The 26,165-nt window shown below is 42.0% G+C and overlaps 1 protein-coding gene across 12 annotated transcripts in view; it reads right to left on the minus strand.

The window, feature by feature from the left end:
* Window positions 1-26,165, minus strand: part of hts (adducin 1-like protein hts) — a 176,146-nt gene that overhangs the window by 34,187 nt on the left and 115,794 nt on the right. For 5 of the 12 annotated variants that reach the window (XR_011511176.1, XM_065433194.1, XM_065433193.1 and 2 more), the window contains exons 9-15: window positions 25,002-25,128; window positions 16,586-16,621; window positions 15,626-15,736; window positions 12,854-12,946; window positions 9,570-9,765; window positions 9,042-9,179; window positions 315-371 (exon numbers count right to left, since the gene is read on the minus strand). Coding sequence is in view for 11 of the 12 variants with exons in the window: in XM_065433194.1 (XP_065289266.1) it covers window positions 315-371; window positions 9,042-9,179; window positions 9,570-9,765; window positions 12,854-12,946; window positions 15,626-15,736; window positions 16,586-16,621; window positions 25,002-25,128 (758 nt within the window). In the remaining variant the exon portion in view is untranslated. Of the gene's footprint in view, window positions 1-314; window positions 372-3,657; window positions 3,733-9,041; window positions 9,180-9,569; window positions 9,766-12,853; window positions 12,947-15,625; window positions 15,737-16,585; window positions 16,622-25,001; window positions 25,129-26,165 lie in introns of all 12 variants that reach the window. The other 7 variants (XM_065433192.1, XM_065433191.1, XM_065433199.1 and 4 more) reach the window with 4 other exon arrangements.

Genomic DNA, 26,165 nt, shown 5'->3' on the forward strand with positions numbered 1-26,165 from the left:
CACCAGCAGTGTCTGCAACCACTACCACTTGAACCGATTCCAAGCATTCATCTGCATTAGAGGTGAATGTTCAGTTGAGTGCTTGAAACATATCTAAACAGCATTTCTATCAGCATAACAAATTTTCATTGAAGAAAACTTGTGACCAGCACAAGTTTCTGAACTTGGGTGATGCAAACATGAGCACCTAAAGCCAATATGCACAAGGATAAGCAACTATTCAGTGACAGAGCATTATAACAGTGCTATAATTTCGAATAATTATTGCATGCTTGATGTCACGAAGCACTCAGCATAGCTGTCCAAGCACTTACCCTCTGTGGCCAACCTTGATGACAATGACCGCTTCACTCGAGCACTGGATTTTGAATCTGCATGCAGTTAGGAAAGAAGCAGAACACTCCATGCGGACATGCACACTACGACTAAGGCAAACCAGAATGCCATCCCAGGATCTACTCCAGGGAAGCTTTTTGGTTGCAAGTGCAGGCATGTACAGTAGTCATCCACAATGTGTATAATACAATGGATAAAAGGATGTGTTTAACCTTTTCGGCCCAACAACTTATGTCCACGCGGACCTCTGGTATCAAAACAATTGGAAAAGCCCTTGCAATGTTATTATCCTGTGCCTGTCTAGCTACCAGTAAAAATCCAGAATGGCACTTGCTTTCACTGATGGGTGACACAGCCAGTGTGTCTACCAAGTTCACATTTCTAAATTCCCTGAATTTTCCAGGTTTTCACTGAGTGCCTTTGCGAAATTCCCTGGATGGCACAGGACTGTTGTTTTATGTCAAGACGGGCTGAAACCATGTCACGCGATGCTGTCACTCTCTAGTAAGCATGTGAAAAAAATAAAGACAACTGAATCCAGTTTGAATACTAAGGAGCAGTGTTTAGCTTATTCAAAAAGAGAATAGAAGGGAGGGGTTAGTAAAATGTACAGCAAATAAAATGTCGTCGAAAAAAAGAAAGCAAATCAATTTGGATTCGATTCTCAAATACGAATAAAAAGTCTACGCATACAGAAGCAAATATTTTCAAATATGAGCTATTTCTATCAATTGATGGCAAGCTCAGTGGTACGAGGTCCGAACTTTGTCACCATTGACATTCTCGCTCCACAGCTCTTAAGTCAACCTCAACTGCCCTGACATACTCTCAGCCTGCGCACAACGGCTCACTGTTGTGTTCCAGTCCTTTAAAGACTTTATAATGGTTTGAATGAGAGACACCTGCATCTCGGCATCACCCAACACTGTTTGAGCTCAAGCTTTCAAAACGGCAGCAGCACGCTTCCTTTCCCATTCATTCCTCAGTGCATGGATCCTTTCTGTTCTGATCATAGCACCTTCCGCCACTCGTTCACCCAATGGACCATTTGAAGCATCTTCTTAGTCGGTTGTACAGTCAACGCCCGATTTTTCGAACTGCCTAAGGGCCACGAAAATGTCCGAAAAATTGGCCCGTTGGAAAAAATTAATGCGTTATTACTGTCCTAAGGGGCTCAAACTGCCACAGACACATTCGGAAAAGCTCTGAAGGCCTGTCGGTACTAGTATTAGGTATATCGGTGCTCGTACTGCGACAGGAGATACCGAGTGCAAGCGTGTATAATTAGCCCTTTGAGGGTCAATGATGTAAATATACGGCGGCGCGAACAAGTCGGAGAATAGTCAATGCCGTATATTTATGGCGCCGTCTGTACGTTTAAAAAGCGCGCCCATTTCCAAACTTTCTTTTCTGTCATGTGCTGCCACTATGTGGGAATACAGGGAATTTTTTTGCGCGCCTCCCCCTCTCTGTTTTCGTTGCATGGTTTGTTTTAGTGCTAGTTCGCTCCCGCGCATCTATATAGTACTGCCTGCGCATTGGCGTGCGCTTGGGTGGGTGGCGGTTCGGGTTTTGTTTTCGCAGGCGGTTTCGGTTTCTTGCACTTGCAAAACTGATGGCTATCTCGTTACTAATCGCTCAAAGGGCGACCGCCTCTTTTTCGCTCGTTCAGTGCTCACAGCGGTGCGCATAGGAAGGATGCCCGCCATGCATGCGTTTCCGCTGCCTTTTTTTTTTTTAACCGTCGCGAAAACAAATTGCCTTTGGCTGGCGATAAGATGAAGATTAGTGGAAGTTTGTCACACGTTTTGCTTTTTTGACGGGCTCACAACCACACAGTTTTCTTGAGTACGTGCACCTATGCAGTTCCATTACGCTATGGATGCACATATTAGATATTAGTGTAAGAGCAGGAAGATTTGAGTCTTGCGAAATATTCTCGTGTGTGCATTTTCAAGGCCTTGAACTATGTGTATAAAAATGCATCAAATTTTAAATTCTTATGAGTTTATTTTCTTTTTTATTGTTATTTATGAATGAAGAGTACATATATACCAACGCAAAGTATTTTTTCTTACTTTACGGTCACCCTAGAAAAATTGCGGTGAATTTTCGGAATTCCCTAAGAATAATTGAAATCAGCAATAAAAAAAATCAACCGTAGGCGGTCACATATGTTGATAAAAATCGACCCTCAAAGGGTTAAGGAATACATACTGTGTCCCGTGGCAATAGTCTGCTCCCATGCTTGTGATGCTTCACCGCAATATTTTATGTATGCTTCACCAAGTAAAATTTCTGTACGGAGGCGAAGCTGACTTTTGGGAACCGGCATTATGCAATGCACCGTGCTTTCTGAGCTTCAAAGCCAATTGCAAGGACCACAAAGGCCGAATCGGTGACATTGCTGTCAGCAACGAATGCTTTCAATGAGAAACATGGCACCCAATGGCAAGAAGCTGAATAGCGAACGCCGAAGCAGCTAGGCCTAGCGTTGCCGCAGTGGTGGCTATGGCTGCCAGTGGATCTGCGTGCGAGAGCACTGGTTCGAGGCAGCAAGGTAATCAAAACTGTAGCTGTAGTGGCTGGCTTTGATTACTGCTGTTTCGGACCTGCGCTCACGGCAAGAAGTCCGGAAAATGGGACAGCGAAGGGTTCTTGCGTCGAAAATTTCAGACGTTCCGATACACTGACTCTCGGGTACGTAATGTTGCTGCAAAGCCGCCTCAATTATTGGGCATCCAGAAGTTCGGTCGTTGACTGTACACTGACAACTCCTCTAGCCAATGACAGGACGTCAAAGACGATTCGTTACGATTCCTGCCTGTTCCTCGAGCCAGCATTACCACGACTTTCGTCCCCTTTCAATAAGATTACAGCTAATTTTCCCTGATAGAAGCACGAATTTCCTGAGTTTTCCCTGAGCTTTTCCAGACTACTGAAAATCCCTGAGAATTCCCGATTTTCCCCATTGGTAGACAGACACCCTGCACAGCACCATTCAAACTGTTACTAAGGTTGCTGCAGTGCCTCCATAAAATACAAACCAGCAACTCTAGATTTGGTAGCTTATGGGCCCGAAAGAGTTAAGCAGAAAAACAAGGTTGTCATGGCATAGACAGGGACAGGAGTGGTTTGTAGACATGCCGTGGGATACTATGTAGCACTTGTTTCACGCAACACACCCAGTGTTTTATACGCAGTCATGCAAACGCTGCTGTGCAGCAACGTTGTTAGTGGCCTCCCTAGTCAATCTGGAAGAGATGCTGAAAGCGCAAAGAAAAGCCAGATATTGGTATGCAGTACCACACAAAAACTAACCGTCTGTGATGATAATCTGTGGTTCTGTCATGTTTGGTTGAAGGTAGCGCACCGCCGTTATAACAGATGTCTTGACTATTTTGAAAAAGGGGAGGTGCGAGCACAATGTAGGTATAAGCGGACATCATATGCCTAACTAATACACCATCACAGCAGCCAAAGACCTAAATCAGTTCCAATATTGTTCAACTTCTAACGCCTAAAATTCCATCTGTTTACACATCCATGTACAAATTACGACTGAAACAGTACTGCTTCTGATTGATGCACTGAGCAAAGTTCCTATCCAGAAGGACTATATTTATTTATTCACATTACCTTACAGGTAATGTGAATGCAAATATGGTAATGTGAACATTACACCGCATCATATTATTCACATTACCTGTAAGGTAATGTGAATAATATGGCGCCATCTTCAAAGCTTCATATAAAAGCATGTGCGCCAGCGGGCAGCTATAGCCAGTCTTTGAACTCTCAGAGTAGCACCTTACTGCAAATGCCATTTCCGACTACATCACCTCACAGCATGATCTTAGTTCCTCAACCCTAGAAAATGACAGAACTGCTTCTCTGTACTGCACAGGCTATCCTTCTCAAAGTGAGAATAGGGACAGTGGGGACAACTACAATGACAACAGCGATAACCACAAAAATGCTACACTGCAGTTATCCAGGGAAAACACGGGGAATGCGGGAGACGGAAATTCAAGACGATAAGCAAAACGTGAACAAGGTGAATGCAGGAGCCAACGTTTCGACAAGTGGACTTGTCTTCTTCAAGGCGACATACGCTTTCCTTGAAGAAGACAAGTCCACTTGTCGAAACGTTGGCTCCTGCATTAACCTTGTTCACGTTTTGCTCATCATGCACTGCAGTTAGGCACATATACAAAAAAAAGCAAGAGAGTTTCAAATGGGCTTTGCTGCCGGCCCAACACCCACCAGTTGCAGCCATAGTTCTGGTTTATCTTTGCAACAACGTTGCTGATGTGGCTTTGTTACCACACTTACTTTAAGACTCACTTTCTTTAGCAATACACACTGTCAGTCGAGCTGGCACACGATACTATAGTGGAGAAAGAGATGGACGAGAAGGATAGGAAAAGGTGCTGGATGACGTTTTTGCACTAGAAAACATGTTAACTGACAAGAAGAAAAAAGACTAGGATCGTGCTTGTCCTGTCTTCACTCTTCCTGTCAGTAATGTCTTATGTAGAAAAAAATATGGTCATCAATGTATTGAATAGCCCAGAAAGAAGTTCTTTTAATGATGGTTGTTGCTTTGTGACTGCACATGCTTGTTGCAATTTTCACCTGTGTGCACGCATTTGCGAAGCCAACCAACATGTGAAACCAAAACCCACAATGCTTTCTCTGTGCAGCACTGACCAGTATGCACACTTGCCTGTGCAGTATGTGCTTCATTATAAATGGTGAACCAGAGCAGGAACACAAAGGGAGAGAGACAAGTACTGAACTTTCAGCTCACGGTTTCACACATGCATGCACAATTTATACCCAGATGAATGAGACATAAAAAAGTAAAGCAAGATACAAAGCATGATCATTGAAAGAGGCACGAATGAGGAGGCATCATGAAGGGCCGAAACCAAACTAATCCAAAACTATATGGCAACCAAGGTATCAACATACCAGAACACAGCAGTGATGTTGGAACAAGTTCCCATGCAAGAGTGGCAGTACCTACGTCACTGTGCTAACCTGCGGTAACAAGTATATTGATCAGGCAGACAGATGCCGTAATGGTAGGTTGTAAGAACACAGCAACAACATTAACAAAGGTTCTTCTGGCTTATTTGCATTGCACTGCAAAGAGTATGGCTGCAAGCCACAGTTAAATGATACCAGTGTATTTGTAAATGCAGCGAACAGACAATCTGTAAGATCATGAAAAGTGCTGAGATTATGACGGGAGAATTGCATAAACATGCCGTCGTTGCTCTTACCTGAAAAACATCTGGTCTATCTGGCATCTGCTACTTGACAGTGACTGTTGTATACCTTTTGTCTTTTGTGGTTGACCTTGGTTGCTGTATAGCTTTGCGTTAGTTTGGTTACAGTTCTTCGCGATGCCCCCTCGTTCATGCTCCTTTCAGTGTTGCCATGCCCTGTATCTTACTTTTTTCCTCCTCTCCTTTTTTTCTTTTTGTGGTTAACCATTCTAGGTGTCCTCTGCTGAGAGACAGTTACTGCGCTGCACTTTACCCCAACCTTTCCTTCCCATCAAGAATCTCCTTCTCTCTCTCTCACATGTCTCGCTCATCTGATTACAAATTCTGTGCGCATGTGTCGAATAAAATCAGAAGGAAGTTCAGCGCTTGTCCCTCTCCCTTGTGTGTTTCTACGTTGGTTCACCACTGATTATGCAGCATCAAATTGTACAAATCGCCACCTTGTTAAACCATGTGCTATATGTTTTACATACCAGCCTTCTAGCTGCGATTCCACACTGTGTGCATGCATACCTTTTTACTCCCCACAGCTCCACAACTTCCTATGTGCTCAAGTATGGAGTTGCCTCCTTTTATGCCTGTACTACCTGAAACGTAACATTTTGTTCATATTTCATGCTAAAAACCACTCGTAGCTTTTCCAATGACCGATTCTTCCTCGTATAAAAAATAAGGGACCTAATTTACAAGTGCACTATGTACCAAGTTTGGGCTGGCACCTGAGGGCGACCTCACCTCCAGCCAACACAGCCAGGATAAGCACTTGCCTAGAGAACTGGGGACCCTTATTTGCACAACTCCCAAGATCATTGCCACTAAGAATCACTAAGGCAGCAATTTAAGTTAAGTAAAAAGTTGTCGCAGGCTGCTCATTTGGGCCTCAAATATATTTTTTAAAAGCAATCACATTTTTGGTTTGTGTACAGACAGCACTTTTTTCACCAAATTTCAGAAAAAGAAATGCGAGGCCCTAATCAAACTTATACGATGGATTGCAGGGCATTCTGCAAATCATGTGGACTGAAACTCTTACATTTTACAAAGTCCAGTTCCAAATATTTAAAAAACAGTTGTGTTCCAATAATGTTAATGGGACAGTGATGGCAGGCTTAAGTCTAGCTGGTGTAGTAGGTTGGTTATAGTCCTGAAAATTCCTCAGTGCACTGCGAAAATTACAACTTACGACAGTGTGTCTACTTAAAGCCCCGTATTGCTGGGGAAAACAGGTGGAGGTACTGTCATCCACATTTTTAGGTGACACTAGATTCCTTCACTTTGGCAACAATTTCGAGGGTATGCATTGCTGAACACTTTTTTTTTTGCAAGGGCCAGAGATGGCTCACATACCTGCCATAACTCCTAACTGCGTTAAGTGATCTAAGGTGACAGTTTGGCCATGTTGACAGAACCTCAAGTGATGCTTTGAAAATTTCAAAACACTTATCACATTCATTCGACTCAATGTTTGCTTCTAGTGCCCGTTAACCCTTGAACCCTCACATCCCCCCCCTGTCCCCCCCCCTCCCCCAAAAAGGAAAAATTGTCAAATTATTTTGTCTAGTCACTTTCGTGTCATTCTGATTCTGAAAATGTGTTACTTGACTGGTATCTGATTACAATGAACAAATTTCTATTTTTTTTTTTTTAGAAGGGAAAGCTACTCTTGATGGCAGCTTTCTCTAAATGCCAACTGTAACTAGTCTTTGGCAGTGGGATCAGCACACCATCGGGCTGAACAAGCGCGACTCGTCATTGGCAATATAAGCACAACCTCCCATGACGAGTACAGCTCGGGATTGGGGGTTAAAAGGTTAATGTAAGGCCAATGATGCTTCAAGCTTGGGCGCTATAATGTAAAACTATTCCAAACTTTTCTATTCCAATTCTGCAATCAGCCCTCTGCGATTGGTGAAAAACTTTCTTGGACCACCCCCACTTCACCTGCCTGTTACGCGACGTCACGACAACCGCAATAGCTCGCCATCTGATGTGACATGTACGCAATGATTATGCATGATTTCACCGAACAAAAGAAAAATAGTTATTTCTGATTCGACACCTTTTCATGCCATTAGCCCTCGACTATTGGTCAAAAGTTTTCGGACTGCACACACTTCCCCTGCCTGTCACGCGATGTCACAAAACCGTGAAAAGTCACCGTGTCGATGTGACGCGCACGCGTTAAAGATGCATTAATATGCCGAACAAAACCGAGCTTTCTTCTGAATAGCAGCAGGCTGCCCCGTTCCGAAAGGAATAAAAGATGGCTGCTGCCGATCGCTCAAGCACTGGCTACTCGCACTTGCCGGAGAGCATGGGTTTATTTGCGTATAATAAAACTTTTTGCGTGGCAGTGTAACGTTTTCTAGCACTTTCAGCACGTTTACGATCTCGTTATGCCAACTATTTTTAGCTGAGGATCCGTTTAGTCATTCTTAGGCTTCTGTTGCATGCCGCCACGATTTTCGACCAGCCACCTCAAGCTGAGTAAGGGAAAGCGGACCAGATGACGCCACCACCCTCTTCATCCGGTTATCGATTTTCAGTGCAGTGGCTTGGCTCCATCAAATCCCTCTGCATTTGAGCGTGCTCCTCACCTCTTGTCAGCCAATTAGATAAGACAAGCCGCTCACTGTAAGCAATGTTATTTGTTTTTAAAGGTAACAAAAGTGACTTCCTATGAACGAGGAGAGCGTTTGATTGGCCTGTTCAGACAACCCTGCGGGTGACCGCTGGATGCTTGCGTCGGTGGTTATGAAAATTTGATGTCAGGAGATGGAATAAAGATATTGGAATAGTTTTATGTTATAGGGCCCCTTAACTTGTAAAGCCAACATGAAAAAATATGTTTTTTTGTGATTTGGTGCCTCTGGAGTTCCTGATATTACTTCTGTTCACAAGCAGAAAAAATTTATTTTCATGTGCAAGTTGGCTGGTGCACATTTCAAACAAAGTCTTTTATGATCATGAAAGGTATGGATAGGTTTCCAATGGGGGTGTGTTAAGACAGCACTAATACAATAAATGTCTCCAAAATTTATATATGACAAAGGACGCCACACAAGTGTAGCAAACTGCATACCACCACCAGTTGTCATTTCTAGTTACAGACTTTGTATGCATCTACCTTGGATGCATGCGTTTTGTGTTGATACAAATAAATCCAATCCAATGTTAATGTAGATTATGGTGGTCCTGTTCTCTGCCCCAACTGTACTACTACGCCATATACTGCCACAACACAAAGGGGAGCTCCAAGACAGTCAATTAAAATGGCTGTATTGCCATACACAGAGTTTGTCTGCACCTTTGTGCAATAATGGCAGAGTGCTAGCCATAGCCTCTTCTTCCCCACAATTTGTTCAAAAGATACCTGTAACTATGGTTGCTGCACCTATGCACACCCACCTTCTTCGTCAGATGCAGGTGATGTTGGTGACTGAGCAGGTGACTGCAGTGGACTGGATGTCCGCTGTGGTCCCTGGCTTGGGACAGCGACTGGTTCAACAAGCAATGGCTTTAAGCTGTCTGGCACATCATCATCAACTGCAAAGAGGCATAACATGCCACTCATTGGCAACCCGCTGCTATGCGATAACATTCTCCAGTGCTGGCGTGCAACAACGGTTTAGAGTCAAGCTGTACAAAGAATTTATCATGACGCAACCCAAGTCCTTTAAAGAAGTAACTTTGAGAGTGTCCTTTTCAGGATAAGACCACTTAACCAGCAAATTCCTGGCACACTTGGAAAATTGAAGCAATTGTATAATTCTGTAGCAGGAACAACCAACCCACAATTTGTGTCAACAAAAATTGCACTGACAAGAGGCAGAGTATACAACAAAAAAGAGATGTGACCATACAAACAAGAAGCAGCTGATGTCCATTAATATCACCCACCACCCCCACATGCAGACACACAAATGCACCACTCACTTGATTCTCCACGCTGCTTTCTTTCCACAAGTCGCTTGTAGTCTTCAAGCTCAGAGTCAGTAATGTTGTCAAAGGGATTCTTACTATAGGCAGTTTTGTAGACCATAGCATTGTGCTGATAGTCACGCTGAATTATCCCCTTCGATGCAGCACCCACAAGCACAACTTGGTCGCCTGTTGCACTCGCCACAGCATCCTATGCAGGCCAGAGAGCAAATCGCATGACATGCTTGCCGACATTCAGAAATTTAACACTTTTCAAATATAGAGGGTGTCTCAGCCAAGCAGAAAGTCTAGCCTAATGTTGAATTCCAATGGCAGATCGCGAGCGTTCGGCCGAATCATGAACGGAGCGCGTTGCTCCGACTGACTCATCAAATCTGCGAATGGAATGCGTGCGCTCCCGCGGAGGCACTTAGTACAGGGAAATCAAGCGATAGGGCGCAAGACTAGAGGTGGATCAGGTAGGCCTCTTCACCACCACCTGGATCATCCCAGCATTACGGTGGCTCTAGCCCCGTACCAGCATTCTGCGAGTTTGGTTTTTATCCATGTCAAAAGAGTAGTCACTGGACTTGGAAGTTATAGTGTCCGAGTCAGAGCTGTCACTATCCAGGAGCAGGAACAAAAACACATGGCGTGACATAGCGTCCATGTTTTCCACGTTGTCCGTAGCTGCCCATGACCGGAAACAGACAACCATGACAGAAAGCAGAGGTGCGTAAAAGAAATACGTCAGGCGGACTACCGGTCAAATCTGTCAATTTCGGCGGAGCAAATATTTTTGCTCCGCAGAGGGATCCCGAATCAATGGCTGGCCCTAATCTCCCACTGGAACACACAACTCACGCTCTCATTTTTCCATTGGAATAGGACTGCTTCATACAGAGCAGAGAAACTTGATCTGGATCTACCATTGGAATTCAACCTAAGTTTGGCTTAACAAATCAAAACAATGGGAACATGCTTAACAAACACGAAACTTTTTCCCTTATGTGGTCTATAAGTCAATCACAGCAATGCAAGGATCAAGTAACAACTGTGCATGCGCAGTTACCACATTGCAGCAGCCGGTTGGAAATAAACAGCAGCATGTGGTGATTTTAGGCATCCTATTATCAAGAAGCTATTAGTTTCAGAGCAGGTCAAACCTGATGCCATGTTTTCATGAACTGTCAATACTGGAAAGAGACTTCTATCATGGCCATTTTAACTAAGCTGAAGGCATAATTTGCAAGTGCTATCTTTTTGCATAATACTGGACAGCATGACTTATGCATTTCTCCAAGGAAGTGTTTGCTTCTGTAAACCTTCCACAAGACACAGGAAAGGTATGCAGCTGAAACATGGCAAGAGGTTTATGACCTCATGCCAAAGTGTAGAAAACAAGTATATCATAGTTACGATTCATAGTTACTGTACCCATGGAAATAGCTGTGTTGAGTGCTTCGTAAGCAGGCATTTCCTCATCCTGCTTAATTTTCATGAATACTAACTAGCTAAACCAATGTAATAAGGGCCTGCCAAGCTGAAAGCAACATGCGACTTTGGTTGCACCTAATGTGCTACTCTATCAAACATCACCAGTCCCTCACTCACAAGTGTCAGTTTATCTTTACGTTACCAGGAGTGCAGAAAGTACAAGACGAAGATACTGAGAACAGGGTGACAATGAGTACTAACATGAAATTTGGAGGCTGCAAGGTAATACTTGGCAGCCACATGAGAATTTGCCTCAATGCCCTACGAATATTTAGTATATATAGCTGTAAACCATTCTGGCTTAAATTATTCAGTGCTCAAATGTAAATAAAATGAAAAAGATATTCGAACTTTGTGGCTTTTGATATCAATAGGAACAGTTGCTAGACTATTTGTATACATGAAATGGTCAAGTGAAAAAGTGGTCTCCATGAGAGGTTGGTCAAATGGGCTGTTTTCTAACGCATGATGTTAAAACATAGCATGCCAGACAACCACACAGTTACAGCTTTGGGCCTACAAATTTCAGCAAAAATCGCAGCACAATTCAGCACTGAATTAAACATCTCACTCTGCCATGAATAACATCAATTACATCTGTGGTGGTAGTTGCAGGAGAGTACATGCCCAGCTCATTTCATGTCATTACACTCCGACACCATAGAAATCAACTTGTTCTGCGCCATAATATCAGTCATTTCAGATGCAACAGACTAACTACATCTTGTTTAAACCCACTAACAAACCACATCACATTGAACTCGCGCTGACGTTCCAGGGCACTGTCATAGAACGCGTAAAGTGCACAAAATTTCTAGGTGTGTGGTTTGAGGGAAGTATGTTGTGAAATACACGCATAACTAACCTCGGGACTGAGCAGAACAGTTGGTATATTATTCAAATTGTCCGATCTCATTCCTCTGCAGCTAAAGAAGGCCATATACTATGCCTACTTCTACTCCCGTTTATCCTATTGCACACTAGTTTGGGGCACTACAATGACTACGAATTATAACAAACTGGAGGTATTGCAAAAGAAAGTGCTGAGGATTTTTGAGTATTATCATGGTTAGCCCAAAGATCTCCCAACTAGTCCTTCGTTTATTAAACACAATTTGCTCAAAGGGAGTAAAATATATGACTACAAGCTCCTCCAGCACATACATAAATAAAACCTGCTGCATTTAGCACACACATCAGCTCGTTATGCACTGTGCAACAAATGGATAACGCTACAAACATGTACCAATTATGGAAGGGCTGTCCTCGCCTATCAAATGCCCGCACTAATAAAGTGTGCGGCTTCACAAATAAATTTCAACATGCAACTTTAAAAATTCAAGTCTCAAATATAATTTTTTTTCTTCGTTAAACGAGTGAAGAACCCTTATTATACCTCAAGCGCATCTTTACTTTTGACGTTGCTGTGTTTTGAATGTACATGAAAAGATGTTTGTAGTCGCTATAACTATTTTTTTATCTTGCATTGTGCATTATGTTCACTATTTCAAAATACCCAGTGATGCAGTCTTTCCAATTTTCGTTTTGTGGATGTATTGCTTTGCCTGCTGTCTGTATGGTCCCCAGGTGCCCTCAAGTTATCTATGACCTTTTTTGCCTGGAGGACCCCCAACTTTGTGTAGGAAATAAAGTGAAGATATGACAGCACCGTGTCAGTGCAGTTGTTGCTCTTGATTTCAATAAAACTAACAGTACTAAATCTTGCATTACTTACACTACAGATATTGAAGGCCCAAATGTTATTGTATGAAGATAAAGCACCTTTTATAAAGGTTACTCACCTGCATTTTCTTAACTTCTTCCCAAGTGACTCCATCAAGAAGGTTTGATTGTGGCCCTGCATTTATTTTCGAATTGAGGCGGTTTTCTTTCAGCTGTGAAAGGAAACAACCAGGCCATATAAGATACTTCAAATCAGCTATCAGGGTTATCACGCTCAGTGTGGGCTAACTGACTATGCATGAGCAAAAGCAGACAAGAAAAAATCATCTCTGCATTCACTTGCAGTCAGTGTCTTTTCCCTAGCAAATTCACCGATAGCATGGGCAGCAAAAATGGCGAGAGCCAAGAACTGCCATTTGCTATAGTTAGACTTCACATTTCATGTTGCATCATGCAAAAGCTCAAGCACTGTTGAAAGTGCACCTTTTGATATAGTTTTAAGGCATTTCACTCAAAATAGTGTTGCAACATTACAGAACAGCAGGACTCGTGAAACTGCTGTGGCTGTGAGCATCCAGAGAAAAGGGTAAATGTCCCTTGAATGGAGCCAGCAGATACAAGTAAAAGCTTTCCACATACTAGAGAGAGAGAGAGAGAGAGAGAGAGAGAAAGGATAACTGAAAGAAAGTATTGCAGACTCCATTTTATTACGAATACGAAGAGTATAAGATGTTCAGCTTAACAGAAGTGCAGATTCCACAAGCAACTAAATGAAGACTACCAAGCTCCTACTTATCCTAGAATTCTACTTGAAGGAGTTTGTTTTGGATCAAGTCTGCCATACTACATTTGTCGGGAAAAAACAAAACAAAAAACAAACAAACAAACAAATCATTTTGACACCTGTGGAGCCACCTCACCCCCACAAAATAAAACAAAAAGTACCCAGAAGAACAATATACTTCACTTCACTGTACTTCACTATATGCCTGTCAGCTTCTTGTGATCCTCATTTTAAATGAAGTAGCTTTGCCGACATAGTAAAATCGCAAAGCAAGCTCCCCACTAAAGCATTAAATGTAATGCAAAAACATTGAGTCAAACTGAACTGATGCAGATATAACTTCTAGGATAGCTACAGAAGATCTTGAACTGTGGGCTGTTTTACTTGGGACTAATTACTCACTCTGGCCAGGCTCCCCCCCTCCCACATATCAATTACATGCAGAAGACTCAAAGGTTGCTCATGCATTTAATTATAGTGTGCAGTCATGACCACATGCTGAATTGGACAGTTTAAATTGCGAGGACTCGTCTAACAAGAACCCTTACCACATTGTAATGCTCCAGAGTGGGTGGTGTCCACTTGTCTTTTTATCACCACAGCACATATTACGCCACTTGAGACGACAGCAATGGAAATGTGTGCTCAGTTTTGCTTTCGGCAGCCTTTTATTATTCATTTTTTTATGTTACACTAATGTTCCAACAAAAACATCCCTATAACAATGCTAATAACACAGCACAAGCATGTATCATGTGGCACACATTCTAGTAGTGCCAAGTAGTGCCAAGGCATCAGTGCTAAAGCTGCAAGTATATATTAGTAGCTGAACACTTCAAGTTGAAGCATTAATATGCAATCCTGACTAATAAGCCAAATTACCTTGCTGAGTGAAAGTGATAAATGACCACGCCAAGATGTATGTGACATTTTGAATCTCCATGCAAAGCACATTTATCTGAGAAAACATTTTTGCGTAAGCACTTGAATTAAGCTACATTCATGGAATAGTTTACAATAACGTTGCAAGTAGCAGTTTATGCACATTTGCCCTCTGCAACTAAGAATTTACTGTTGTTAATGCTAGTATTGCGACTTGCTTGCCTGTGATTCTCCTGGGTTAAGCTACGTTTACTCCGTCCAGCAGGCATGTGGATAAAACTGACAACAAATCAGAAGCAGATGGGAGAGTTTGCTGCTGTTTATTCAGAAAGCAAGCTTTACAACCAACAAACACATCTGCCACACAGAAAAATATTTTTTTTTATGCACATAACGGCTCAGCTCATTGCAACTAAGATGCTGACCTGAAGGTATCCAGTGCAACAATAAGCTGAATACCTACTTCACTTGTGATACATGTTTCTGTACTACTTCTGCCTCACCCCACCAATGCAATCTGCAAGCGATAGGCAACAAGAGAGCAGCCACGAAAATAAAAGCCAGAGACAAAACACTTTCCTGCATAAAATACTACAAGCATATAATGAATCAAAAACACTCCAAGCAAAATCAGCTGTGCTGCACGCAGAAGCCCCATGCACAAAGGTACAGGCGAAAAGGTGACACGTACACTTATTTCTGAACACGTGTTCAGATCTGATCTTGTTTCTTTACTAGCTTACAGCATGGCAACCAGCAAATAAGTCCGTTACGAAGTACCCAGTCTCAAGCAAACAGAAATGCAAAAGAATACATGAAATGAAAGCTCCTAATGATTTAAGGCTATTAAGGGCAGTTAACACTAGCTGCCATAAGAATGAGAATAGGCTTAAACCCCCAAAATAGCTGCTAAATTTATGCTGCAGCCACTTATGCTACGACACTTTCAGTGCTTTTGTGATGACACCACAGGTGCTTACGACTTATTGGGAGAAAGAAAAATAAGAGCAAGGGAGAGTAAAGGTAAAAGCACCCGTCAGTGAATGTTTCAAAACAGCAACTACGTCTACTTTCCAGTCTCCACAACATGTTTCTTTTCCAGAATGACTGCAAGATGGCTCTCTCTCTCTCTCTCTCTCTAGCAAAAATTTAATTTGGTGCCAGGAGCTCACTTGCCCATCCCAGGCTGCCCGCAATGATAGAAAGAAACAAATGAGAGACTGACCTCTTTCTGCTTGCGCTTAAACTCAGCCGGGTCAGTGCCTTTGGGCACAAACTGATGGGATGTGTCTATTTTAACGGAGGTCGAGTGGGAGGGGGAACCTTCTTGCACCCACTGCGGGGGAAAACAACAGGCAGTCAGTGCTCGTGCACTCGGCATAGACCAAAAAGCAAAGCTAGGCTCATGACAGAGAAAGCAGGCAGAGTACAGAGAAAGACACTTTCCAAGCATGGTCATAACAGTGCCAGACAAACAAAGCAAAAAGAGAAGACAGCTTAGAATGAAATGGTCTTCAACATCATGCATAAAAAAAGCAAAAAAAAAGCAACAGCAATCATGCAAACAGAGCAAGAACACAAGCTTTTCAAGGTTTATTTCCTTAGCTGCCTTTCGATGACCACACTCTCAACTGAAGCTGGCTGCACACAGCCAAATGAAGAGTTACATACTGCTACTCGAACTAAGATCATATGTTCAGACGTGATTACCAAACAAAAAATAAAATAATGAGTTATTAATGCACATGAGTTTCCTTGGTACACAGCTGGGAAGTGAGTCACACAAACTTCAGCCTAATCATAGCTGGCTTCTTCATGAACCTCATGTTGATGTCAGCACGAGTCCATACAGCAGCTAGTAGCTCAGAGAAAGTATTCTTTATCTCATGTGGTAAATTACAAACTGTGAAGCTTACAAGATTACACAATTTCAAATTTTACAACACAGGTGCAAATTACTTTTGGTAAGAGACTTGGAAAGCAAGTGCAAATGCAAATCAAACTAAGCAATAAAGAATAACAGAAATAATGGAAAGAAAACAAAAAGACAACAAGCCATGCAAAATATGAGGATAAGGTTTCCAAACAGAACCAATCAGCATGCGAATGGTGAGAAAAATGAAAAAGGAAAGGATCCTCATAAGAGAAGCAAGCATAAGTGTGCAATTAGGAGAAGCAAGCTTACTGAATCAGCTTCCCCACTCCCTCCAACTTCTACCCACTATAAAACAGAAACAAAAGGAAAAAATTAGTTAAAAACGTGACACAGGCTATAAATCACACATGTAATACTTCACACCGTATTTCATGAAGTGCAGGGCGGTAGTGTATGCAGGTCAATCAATGATCGAATAAAAAAAAAAAAAAAAAAAAAGAGGAGGGGCAAGCCAAAGCAACCGAACAGTCAACACATGGGTAACGAAAATTAAGCATATCAAATTTTTTCTTAATGGGAAGGGAGGAGGAGAAGTATGCTCAAGCAATGACGCTTTCTCTTGCAAAATAGACAGGCTTTTTTTGTCATTCAGTTAAAGTGTGGTGAACAAAATTGCAGTTAAACCTTGTGTAATGTATTACTGCTTGAGAAAAACAAACTTCCATGTACATGAAAAAGAAATGGCTGCAAAGGCTACGCAGCATACAAGGTTGAAAAATGCACAGAACTATGCACTTGAAGCAAGGAGAAAATGCACCACAGCACAAGGCAAGTAATAAGGCATTGACAACTCATAATGTGCAAAAGAAAGGCAACTGGGTACCTCTGGCTTAGACTGCTGGAAATCAGTAAATGAGTGAAGCATAGAGGATACAAAACTAAGAGCTAACAATGAGTAAAGGTAAAAGACTGCCCATATTTCATACTCCACACTGTAGGGACTTCTGTTACATGCAGTACCATGTTACAAGTTGCAGTTTAGGTCATTTCACAATGCTTTCTATAAATTGAAGCCCAAAGAACTTAAAATGGATCATAATGAGTTGATGACAAGCCAGATCATTACATGTTCAGTACCTGTAAACAGTGGCCATAAACCAATGGCAAGCATCACATACACAGTTACAAAGGAATGTGGATAAGGCATTTTATCACAATAACAGAGCCTTAAGGGAAAAAAAAGCACCCTTCCACCAAGAAAAACAATGAGGTATCTGTAACAAAAACTAGCACAAGAAACACTTCAGCCATCATCAAAGCTTTTCTCCATGAGCAAACATTCTATGGCAGCACAACATCATGGAACAGGAGGACTCCCCCAACAAGGGCACACCACAAAAAGTGTAGCAGAAACTTACTTTTCCTTTAGCCTCCCACATGTATTTATTCTACAACCATTGTCATTACAGCACAAACATTATGTGCTGAAGGATTCTTAACTGAAAACTGCTGTAGCCAATCATACGCCAAATCAACATGCAATCTATACCAGATACACCTTGAAAAAGAGGATCAGCCAGGCAAAAAGTTTACATTTTCTTTCCTGCACTTAAACAAGCATTATACCATAGAGAGATGAGGCATATCCTTAAGAATCAACATTTAAGAGGTATTCCAAAGCCATAAAAGGTACTAGCAAGTGGCACACTAGCTGCTATAATAAACACCTGAATACAGCACAATACTGAAATGTTCGGCTACAAAAAAGCCAGGTAAGGCAACAGGCTCCTTGAAATTAACCTACAGGCTTAAGCTGTTTACACAAAACCATTACAAGAGAGCTCAGTCACTGAAGCTGTAAAGTGAAGACTATCCAAGCAAGAGTAAATAGTTTGCCTCGGTGGATTGCACAGTAAGCAAGGACTAAATTCATGTGCACTATTTGAGCACGTGAATACCAATTCTACCTGAGCAGCAGAAGCTCAACACCTGAAATGAGGCCCCTTTACATGCTTCTGATTCCAAAGAAAATGCTACAGAAATGCTGCTCATATTCAAACATCCCCAATTTGCACTCTTTTACCACCTATGATTTAACCCTTTGACGGTCTATTTTTTTTTGCCATATGCGACCGCCCAGAGCCTATTTTTTTTATTGCAGATTCCAATTCTTCTGAGGGACCTATTTCGAAAAAAAAATGTACGTTAAGTTTTCTAGCGTGACCGTAAAGCGAGAAAAAAATATTTTGCATTGGTATATATGTACTGTTTGTTCATGAATAAGAACAATAATAATAAAAAAGGAAATAAACTTATAAGAATTAAAAATTTGGTGCAGTCTTAACACATAAGGCTTACAAAATGCGCACATGAGAATATTTCGCAAGTGTCAAATGTTCCTGCTTTTACAGTAATATTTACATCCATAGCGTAATCGAACTGCGTAGGTGAGTGCACTCAAGAAAACTGTGGTTGTGTGCCCGTCAAAAAAGCAAAACGTGTGAAAAACTTCTGTTAATCTTCATCTTATCGCAAACCAGATGCAATTAGTTTTCAAAAGTCTTTAAAAAAAAAAAAGGAAACGCATGCACGGCAGCATCCTTCCTATGCGCACCCCTGTGAGCACTATACGAGCAAGACACAAGCGATCGCCTTTTGAGCGACTAGTAACGAGATAGCCATCAGTTTTGTGAGCGCAAGAAGCCGAAACCGCCAGACGGAACAAAACCCAAACCACTGCACGCCCGCGCTTGTGCCAATGTGCGAGTGGTAGTATATAGACGCCCCGGAGCAAACTAGCTTCAAAACAAACCGTGCAGCGAAAACCAAGAAAGGGAGGCACGAGAAAAAAAATTCCCTGTATTCCCACATAGTGGCAGCACATGACAAAAGAAAAAGTTAGGAAATTGGGCCGCATTTTAAACGTACAGACGGCGCCGTAAATATACGGCATCGATCATTTTGGACTTTCGCGCTGCCGTATATTTACGTCATTGACCCTGAAAGGGTTAAAAAAAAAAGGGGGGAGGGGGGGATAGTTATCACACTCCACACATCAGAAATGTATATCACTGTTACATAATATTGTCGTGCATGCTTATGCAACACTGAATGAAGCGAACATTGTAGTAAACTACCTACTCAAGGTTCCGACTGCTACACACTCTGAAGTCTGTTACAGCAAAGCTCTGCTGTATTGCTTGGCAGTGCTAAGAGATGTGTAACAAATCATACAGACAATTTTCATCAGACTTAGCATCTGCTGCACAACTGCTGCCGCTGAAACCAGTTTAACTGGTTAACATGCGACTGCAACAGCATGTAGCTGCTGCAAGTATTTGTTCCTGCTTGCTTTTCAGTCATCCTCTATCATATCCTTTATAGGTTTAGAAGCACAGGTGCATGGGGAATATCATGCAGCATTCTGTTTTACATGTGGAAGATTAAATAAGGGTAAGCGCAATGAGACTGACTGGAAACAAACCACAAATCAAAAAAGAAAGAAGTGGGGGGGCATACTCTATACACAAATGCCAGCAACAATGCTAGCTTAAGATAAGCTTCTTTTGCTGAAACATTGTCATGGTAGAGCAAGTCCTCTCTCTTCCCTGTGTAAGGATGGTCACTTAAGTAGATAGCAGAGTAACACACATCTCACTATATAAGTTCAATACAAGTAGGGAACATGTACAGCGAGCAGACAACCACATTGACTGCTTGAAGAACAATTATAAATATCATAAAGGGGCTTGAATTTCAAATTATCACAACAAAAAGGGAAATGTAAGTGCTGGGTATTATACATAGGATCCCTCTTTATCTTTTGCTACAGCTTAGGAACATTTTTCTTGCTGCCACACATTTCGATTACGATTTTCAGGTGTAATTTCAAAATACAGTAGAACCTTGTTCATACGTTTTTCAAGGGACCGTGGAAAGAAAATGCAACAGCTGGGCAAATGTAACCATGAGGAAGGTTGCAAATTGCCACAGAAACGTTTGAATGGCAGCCAGTGCAGTTATTGGTTGTCTTGGCCACGGTGGTGGTCTCTGCACTTGTACTGTGAACGGAAATGGTGCGTGTGCGCATGTATGATCAAGGGACACATACAATGGTCTGTGACAATGGCTCCTTGAACTCTTGATATGCTTCACTGCTTGCAGTGAAGATGACTAAATGGGACCGGCAATCATGCAACGCATACAAGACCCCTGCTGGCCCCAAAATAAATGTAGCCCTGTGCTTGGCAGATGTGGCCCAGTGTGTACGGTTCCCAGTAGGTTTTAACCGATTCACACTACTTCGGGTGTTTCACCAATTGCTCTGTGCATATTTCCTCCAGATATGCTTCTGCAGTGCCCGACTTGTCCAACTTTGGTCGCTTATTTCTAACTTTGGTATCTTGTTGTGAAGTACTGGGTGGCGGCACCGCTAAATATAAGTGACCACCGCGTACAAATGCTATGCAAGATGTGGGAACATTACAGAATGGAGACACATCAAAGGGGCACGAGTCAATGGGATTTATGTCGGGACTGCAAAAACATGATGTAGCAGCCGGGAAAACAACAGCAAGGAACGCATCAACATGGTTCCACTGTATTTGTAAACGGCAATTGAAACAAAGAACAAGATTTGTAGGCCTCATCCTACAACTGCTGCCAAACAAGTTTGATAGAGCTAATTATTTTTGGTGTGTCCTTTGGTATAGTTACCAAGCATATGAATATCGCTTGTAAATGTGTTTAATAATGCCTGATGAAATGAATGAGGGCCTTCAAAAAGGAACCAAGCTTTCAAAATATCAAGTCAGGTATTGTTTTTAGAATGCTACACCAATTGTGGTATACATCGCCAGACCTTGTAAGCAAGCCTATTTTAGCTGCTTTACAATCATCATTAGTCACAACACTGCAACTGGGAAACTGAGGATTTAGGAAGAGTAAGAATGCAAAGGAAGCTACACAAATAAATTTGAAAAATATACTTCACAAAGATGCCTAGACTGGTTATACCTAGATTGACTCTGTTGGCAGAAAAAGGCATTACTGGCAGTTTAAATGTATTAAACATGAAGACAAAGCAAGCTGACAACCACTTTGAAAGGGTTGAAGATGAAATTGCTGAAGGTTTACATCACAAAGTTAGAAAGTGGGAAAGAACGAGGTACATTGACCCATGAAATCATAAGGTGGAAACTGAGAATAGTTCTCATTCGTGCAAAAATTTGTGCCTAGTTTCTTTAGTCAACAGCACAAAGAGCTGCATATACATTTCAGTGGAAATCTGTGTTCAGAGAAAAAAAAAAGAGAAAGAAACTTGCTAAAATACTGAAGCAAATTACAGTAGAAAATTAGGCCATTTAAGGCATCTCACAGGCATGTTCTGCTTTTACAAACTTTAAATAAGCCTTAAGGCAAATGAACTGCTAAGCATTCAAAACAAAGCGGGAAACTGCGATGAGAGAACTGAACCATCAAATAAAGTTGGTCATGAGAAGATTTTTACAGTGTAGGCAGGTGCTGGGATCGGATCAGTTGAGGAGACGACTATTTAGGAGGAAGAATACATAATTATATAAAATTAACAGTAAACATTTTTATAGAAAGAGTTCAGTTTCTTTTTGAACAGCCTTTATATCCTACCTTCAGGGCAGGCCGGTTGGAAATAGTTTCACAAACTTTTCACTTAGTAACTGTCAAAAGGGGAAACACTTGGTAAATTTAGTCATTTCATGGGCACTTTCAACAACACTCATCTAAAACAATTGCAACAAAAGCCATCACTGCCCAAATTAGGTGACAACTTTACTCAGAAAGAGAAATTGCAGAAGACTGAAAACTGCAAGACAAACCTGAAGCCTGACTTCTTCCACTGCAACAAGCCCCTTTTGTCCTCGCACACAAAATCTTAGGCTCGCCAGCTCAATGTGCCCTTGCAAGCACATGGCCCAATGCTCTCTATCTCTGCCAAGGATAAAATGCCAATTGAATCTGTCCATTTTCATGCAAGTAAGCTAACCACTAGCCTGTGCTGCACTGCCTGCTGCAACTTAAGATTTTTGGTGCTGCAAGACGCAACAAGAGACTGGCTGCTTTGCAATCTTCATACGACGATGAGCACCCAATGGCGTCTCAATAACAAACAAAACCGCTGAGCAGATGCAACCATCAAGGCAGAGCAAGAAATGCTAGATGTGAGGAACAGCTTTTCCATTTGCCTTTATAAACACAAATATCCCAAATACTTTTCTAACACATCCATCAAACATTTTTTGCATAACAACGCTATCATGTGGAGTCTGCTGGATCTATTAATTGGAATTGCTGCCGTGCATATGGTTTTGCAACACAACTTTATGCAGACATGCAGGGCTGCACAGCAGGAATGAAGCACAAGCAAGCTTGAATGATTTGCTCCAAAAGGACACGAATTTAAAAGCATGGCATTTTTCCTTTAGCATGGAACATGAGTAGATAAATATGAGGTTTTGTGCGAGTTACCAGTGGCCACTACAAAATTTTGTTTCCTGACTGCTTGCTTCCGTAAACAATGAGACTTGGCAGTTCGTTTCGTGTGAAAGCTCTTTTGAGTTAGTTACATTCTTATGAGGAAACGTTAGGCTGGGCCTCAACTCCGATGCCACCTATTCAAATACATGTAAAATTCAGAGACGCTTTTCTGAGATAACCACTGGGCCGATTTGAATGAAGTTAGTGGCATTCGAGAGCAAAAATTCTTGTGACAGTCGGAAGTGAAATTTTGATTTGAGGCCCGATTTCTTAAAAGAAATTTTTAAAAATTTGTAAGGTTAAAAAATATAGAAGCAAGAAGTTTACAAATTTGCAACTGTGCACCAAGAATAGGTGGTGCAGTTCTGTGAACTGCATCCATTAGGGCATCCAAAGTTGACAAACTTGATATATCAATTTATATCTTATGGGAATTCATTACATTGTTTACAATGGCTCTACATAAGTCCCAATTCATTAGGTGCCTACTTTAGAGCCATGTATAATACATCAATTTTGTCCCCTTTCGATGTACTATAACATGAAATTTACAGAATTGCGATATCGTTTTTCATTGCCAAGTTCAAGTTGTAAACTTGATAGTTTTGTTTCCCGAGAATTTGAGATTTTCAACTATTTGTATTAAAACATTGATGGCATAAATAGAAATTTCGCCACCAACAGTCACTAGACAAACATTTTCTTTTAAATGCAACAAACCTCAAATTTGGTGCAGTGGTTGCTGAGAAAAATGATTTCTCCTTTCCCATGTATTTAAGTAGGAGCCCTTGAGCTTAAGCTTCCTCTCAGTGGCTTCACCATTTGCAGAAAACCGAAAATGCACCAGAACTTGGCAGCCCCTGGCAGTGGTGGTAGCGATTTTATATGGGACTAAAAGATACCAATTAGCCAAAAATACTTTAATGGCCAACTGTAAGGAAATTTCACTTTGGCTAGAGTGGTAATGAATGACTATATATACCACTGAAGCAATTTTGGCAAAGCTGTAAGACTGGTAATTGTCCAATTTTCTTATTAGCAGCTTTTTAATAGCACCTAGGCAGATGATGTATGCTCCTGGTGGTTAGCGGCTATGATGCAAGTCTCAACATGTCGCCTTCAAGGTTTTTTTAGCGTTCTGCGAACAGCCACAGATGGTGCCCAATCTCAGAGGTCATGCCAAGGAGTTGCGCAATTGGAGTCATGCGTCACTTCCAGTGAGCGGTATTGGCGCTATTTTTTTTTTTTCACTATCAAAAACGTACCATTTTGCCTGCTTTTCGTGACATATCCACTCATTTTAAAGATTCAAAATTCTGCATGGAGGCTCTTCATATCTACACTAGCTGTATCCAGGCTTTCCACGTGGCCCAAAATTTCCTTACAGTTTGCCTTTAAACCATTTTATAAATTAAGACATTGCCACAAAGCAGCAGGTATTGCGTGTCCCTTGAACTCTTCTCTAATATGGTCTTGATAACTTCACTGGCGCAACGAGCTATGGTTAAGTAGCAGCACAAAATATTTACAAATTAATTTTGTAATCCCTACACATGGCACTTCAAAGTTTTAGAACTAGGGCCTAACCGAAGAGTGCTCATATGCAGTGATGCAACAAAGGAGTAGCTCCTGCAGGATAGCAGTCCTCCGTGAAAGATTGAGGAATTCATATACGAAAACTATCACGAGAAAAGAGAGCCTCATACGCAGCATATGCTACCTGTCGAGAAGCGTTTATCGTGAAGAGATTAAGTATACTCTTGCTTTTTGTGTGGATGCTCACAAAATAGCTATGGCCTGGCCACATGCATATTCGTTGGCCCAGTATTTAGTGTATATTCCTCGGACTGCTGACACAGCTATTCAATTCCTTTAGGTAAAGGGTCCAACATTGAAATAATCTGGTTTCATTGCTAAGGAATTTCACTATGCCTACTTGTCAGAGGCATTAACTTCCTGGTTGAATAAAATGAAAGCCAGTTAACAGTTCTCAGCGGCGCTTCTCTCACAGGCCCATAAACCAGCACAAAGCCCTGCACTGCATAAGCTGGCAAAGCTGGGAAGAAGTCAGACTCCAGAAGCCCCGGGGTAGCGCCTGCCACGCTTCCACTTCTGCTGCCGCCACAACCACCACCAACACAGGGAGCTTTATGCACCCGGGCACTGAGCAGGCATCTGGGGCTGACAGCTTTAGGGGCCATTACTGGGCTACCTTTGTGATCTTCTTGGGGTCAGCAGTGCCTGTTTCAAGCACTTCCACCCGCTGGTAAGTGTTTGGCGAATTCACCCAGCGCAGCTTGTCCTGAGTCTTCCGTCCATCTAACAGCTTCTTCAAGGGACTGCAAAGACCAAACAAGGACAATAGCACTAAGCAATGCATGTGAATGCCAGCGCCAGAACTTTGGTAGTACATTCACTACTTTACTATAAAGCTTGTAGAGAAGCTGCTTTTGAAACACATTTATCTAAAATCGCACATTCAAGAGTGCAAGCGTACATTTGCATGGATTCAGTAAAAGACTAATGTGAGTTGCGATCTGATGCATTTAATAAGCGGTACCTTCACTTTGGCAAATACGGAAAGCCCTCGCATACGTGATGAGGTGATCACATATGGAGGAAAAAAAATGCAGATACCACGCACTGTGGGAATCTATGTAAGCGAAGCTTTCCGTGTTGGATGCTTTGATTCACCATAATTAGCGGTGATGTTGACGGCTAAAGCTTAATTTCTTCAACGTTGAGGCTAACACGAGAGTGGCATGTTGATGTTAAACGTTACCTTGCGTGCACCACTGCTGTTTGTCTGCGTAGTACACAGAACACACAGGGAGAGGTGTTTGCTTGAGGCGTTGTTGTGCGCCATATTTTGTAAGTTCTGAGAGGGTTGAGTGCTGTCATTTCCTCACATGGCACATCACATTGTTGCAGAAGTATTAAACTTGAATTGGAATATGGGGCTGTACGTTCCAAAACCACACTTGGATTATGAGGCAAGCCGTAGTGGCGAACTCCGGATTAATTTTGACACCGTGATGTTCTTTAAGGTGTCCCAAAATCGAAATACACATGCGTTTTTTATTTCGCCCCCGTCGAAACGCGGCGGCCACAGAAGTGTCTATTTAATGGTGGACCGCTTCCGTAGCGTCTCCTGGACCCTGCGGTGCGCTTTAATTATTGCGGGTCTGCTTCTGCACACCCTGCGTAAGTTGCCCGCTTGACATATTTGCATGGCATTTATTTTTTCAGAAATAGCAGCAACGTACTGTACCGTACCTTGAAGTTAGGTTTATCCCGTTTCCCGGCAGCTGCTGTCGCATACTAGTGGGGTTGCCTTGCTTTCTCACATCACCTCCCCCTCCCTTATTTTCGAACT

The sequence above is a fragment of the Dermacentor albipictus genome, chromosome 1 (genome assembly GCF_038994185.2).
Source record: "Dermacentor albipictus isolate Rhodes 1998 colony chromosome 1, USDA_Dalb.pri_finalv2, whole genome shotgun sequence".
NCBI lineage: Eukaryota > Metazoa > Arthropoda > Arachnida > Ixodida > Ixodidae > Dermacentor > Dermacentor albipictus.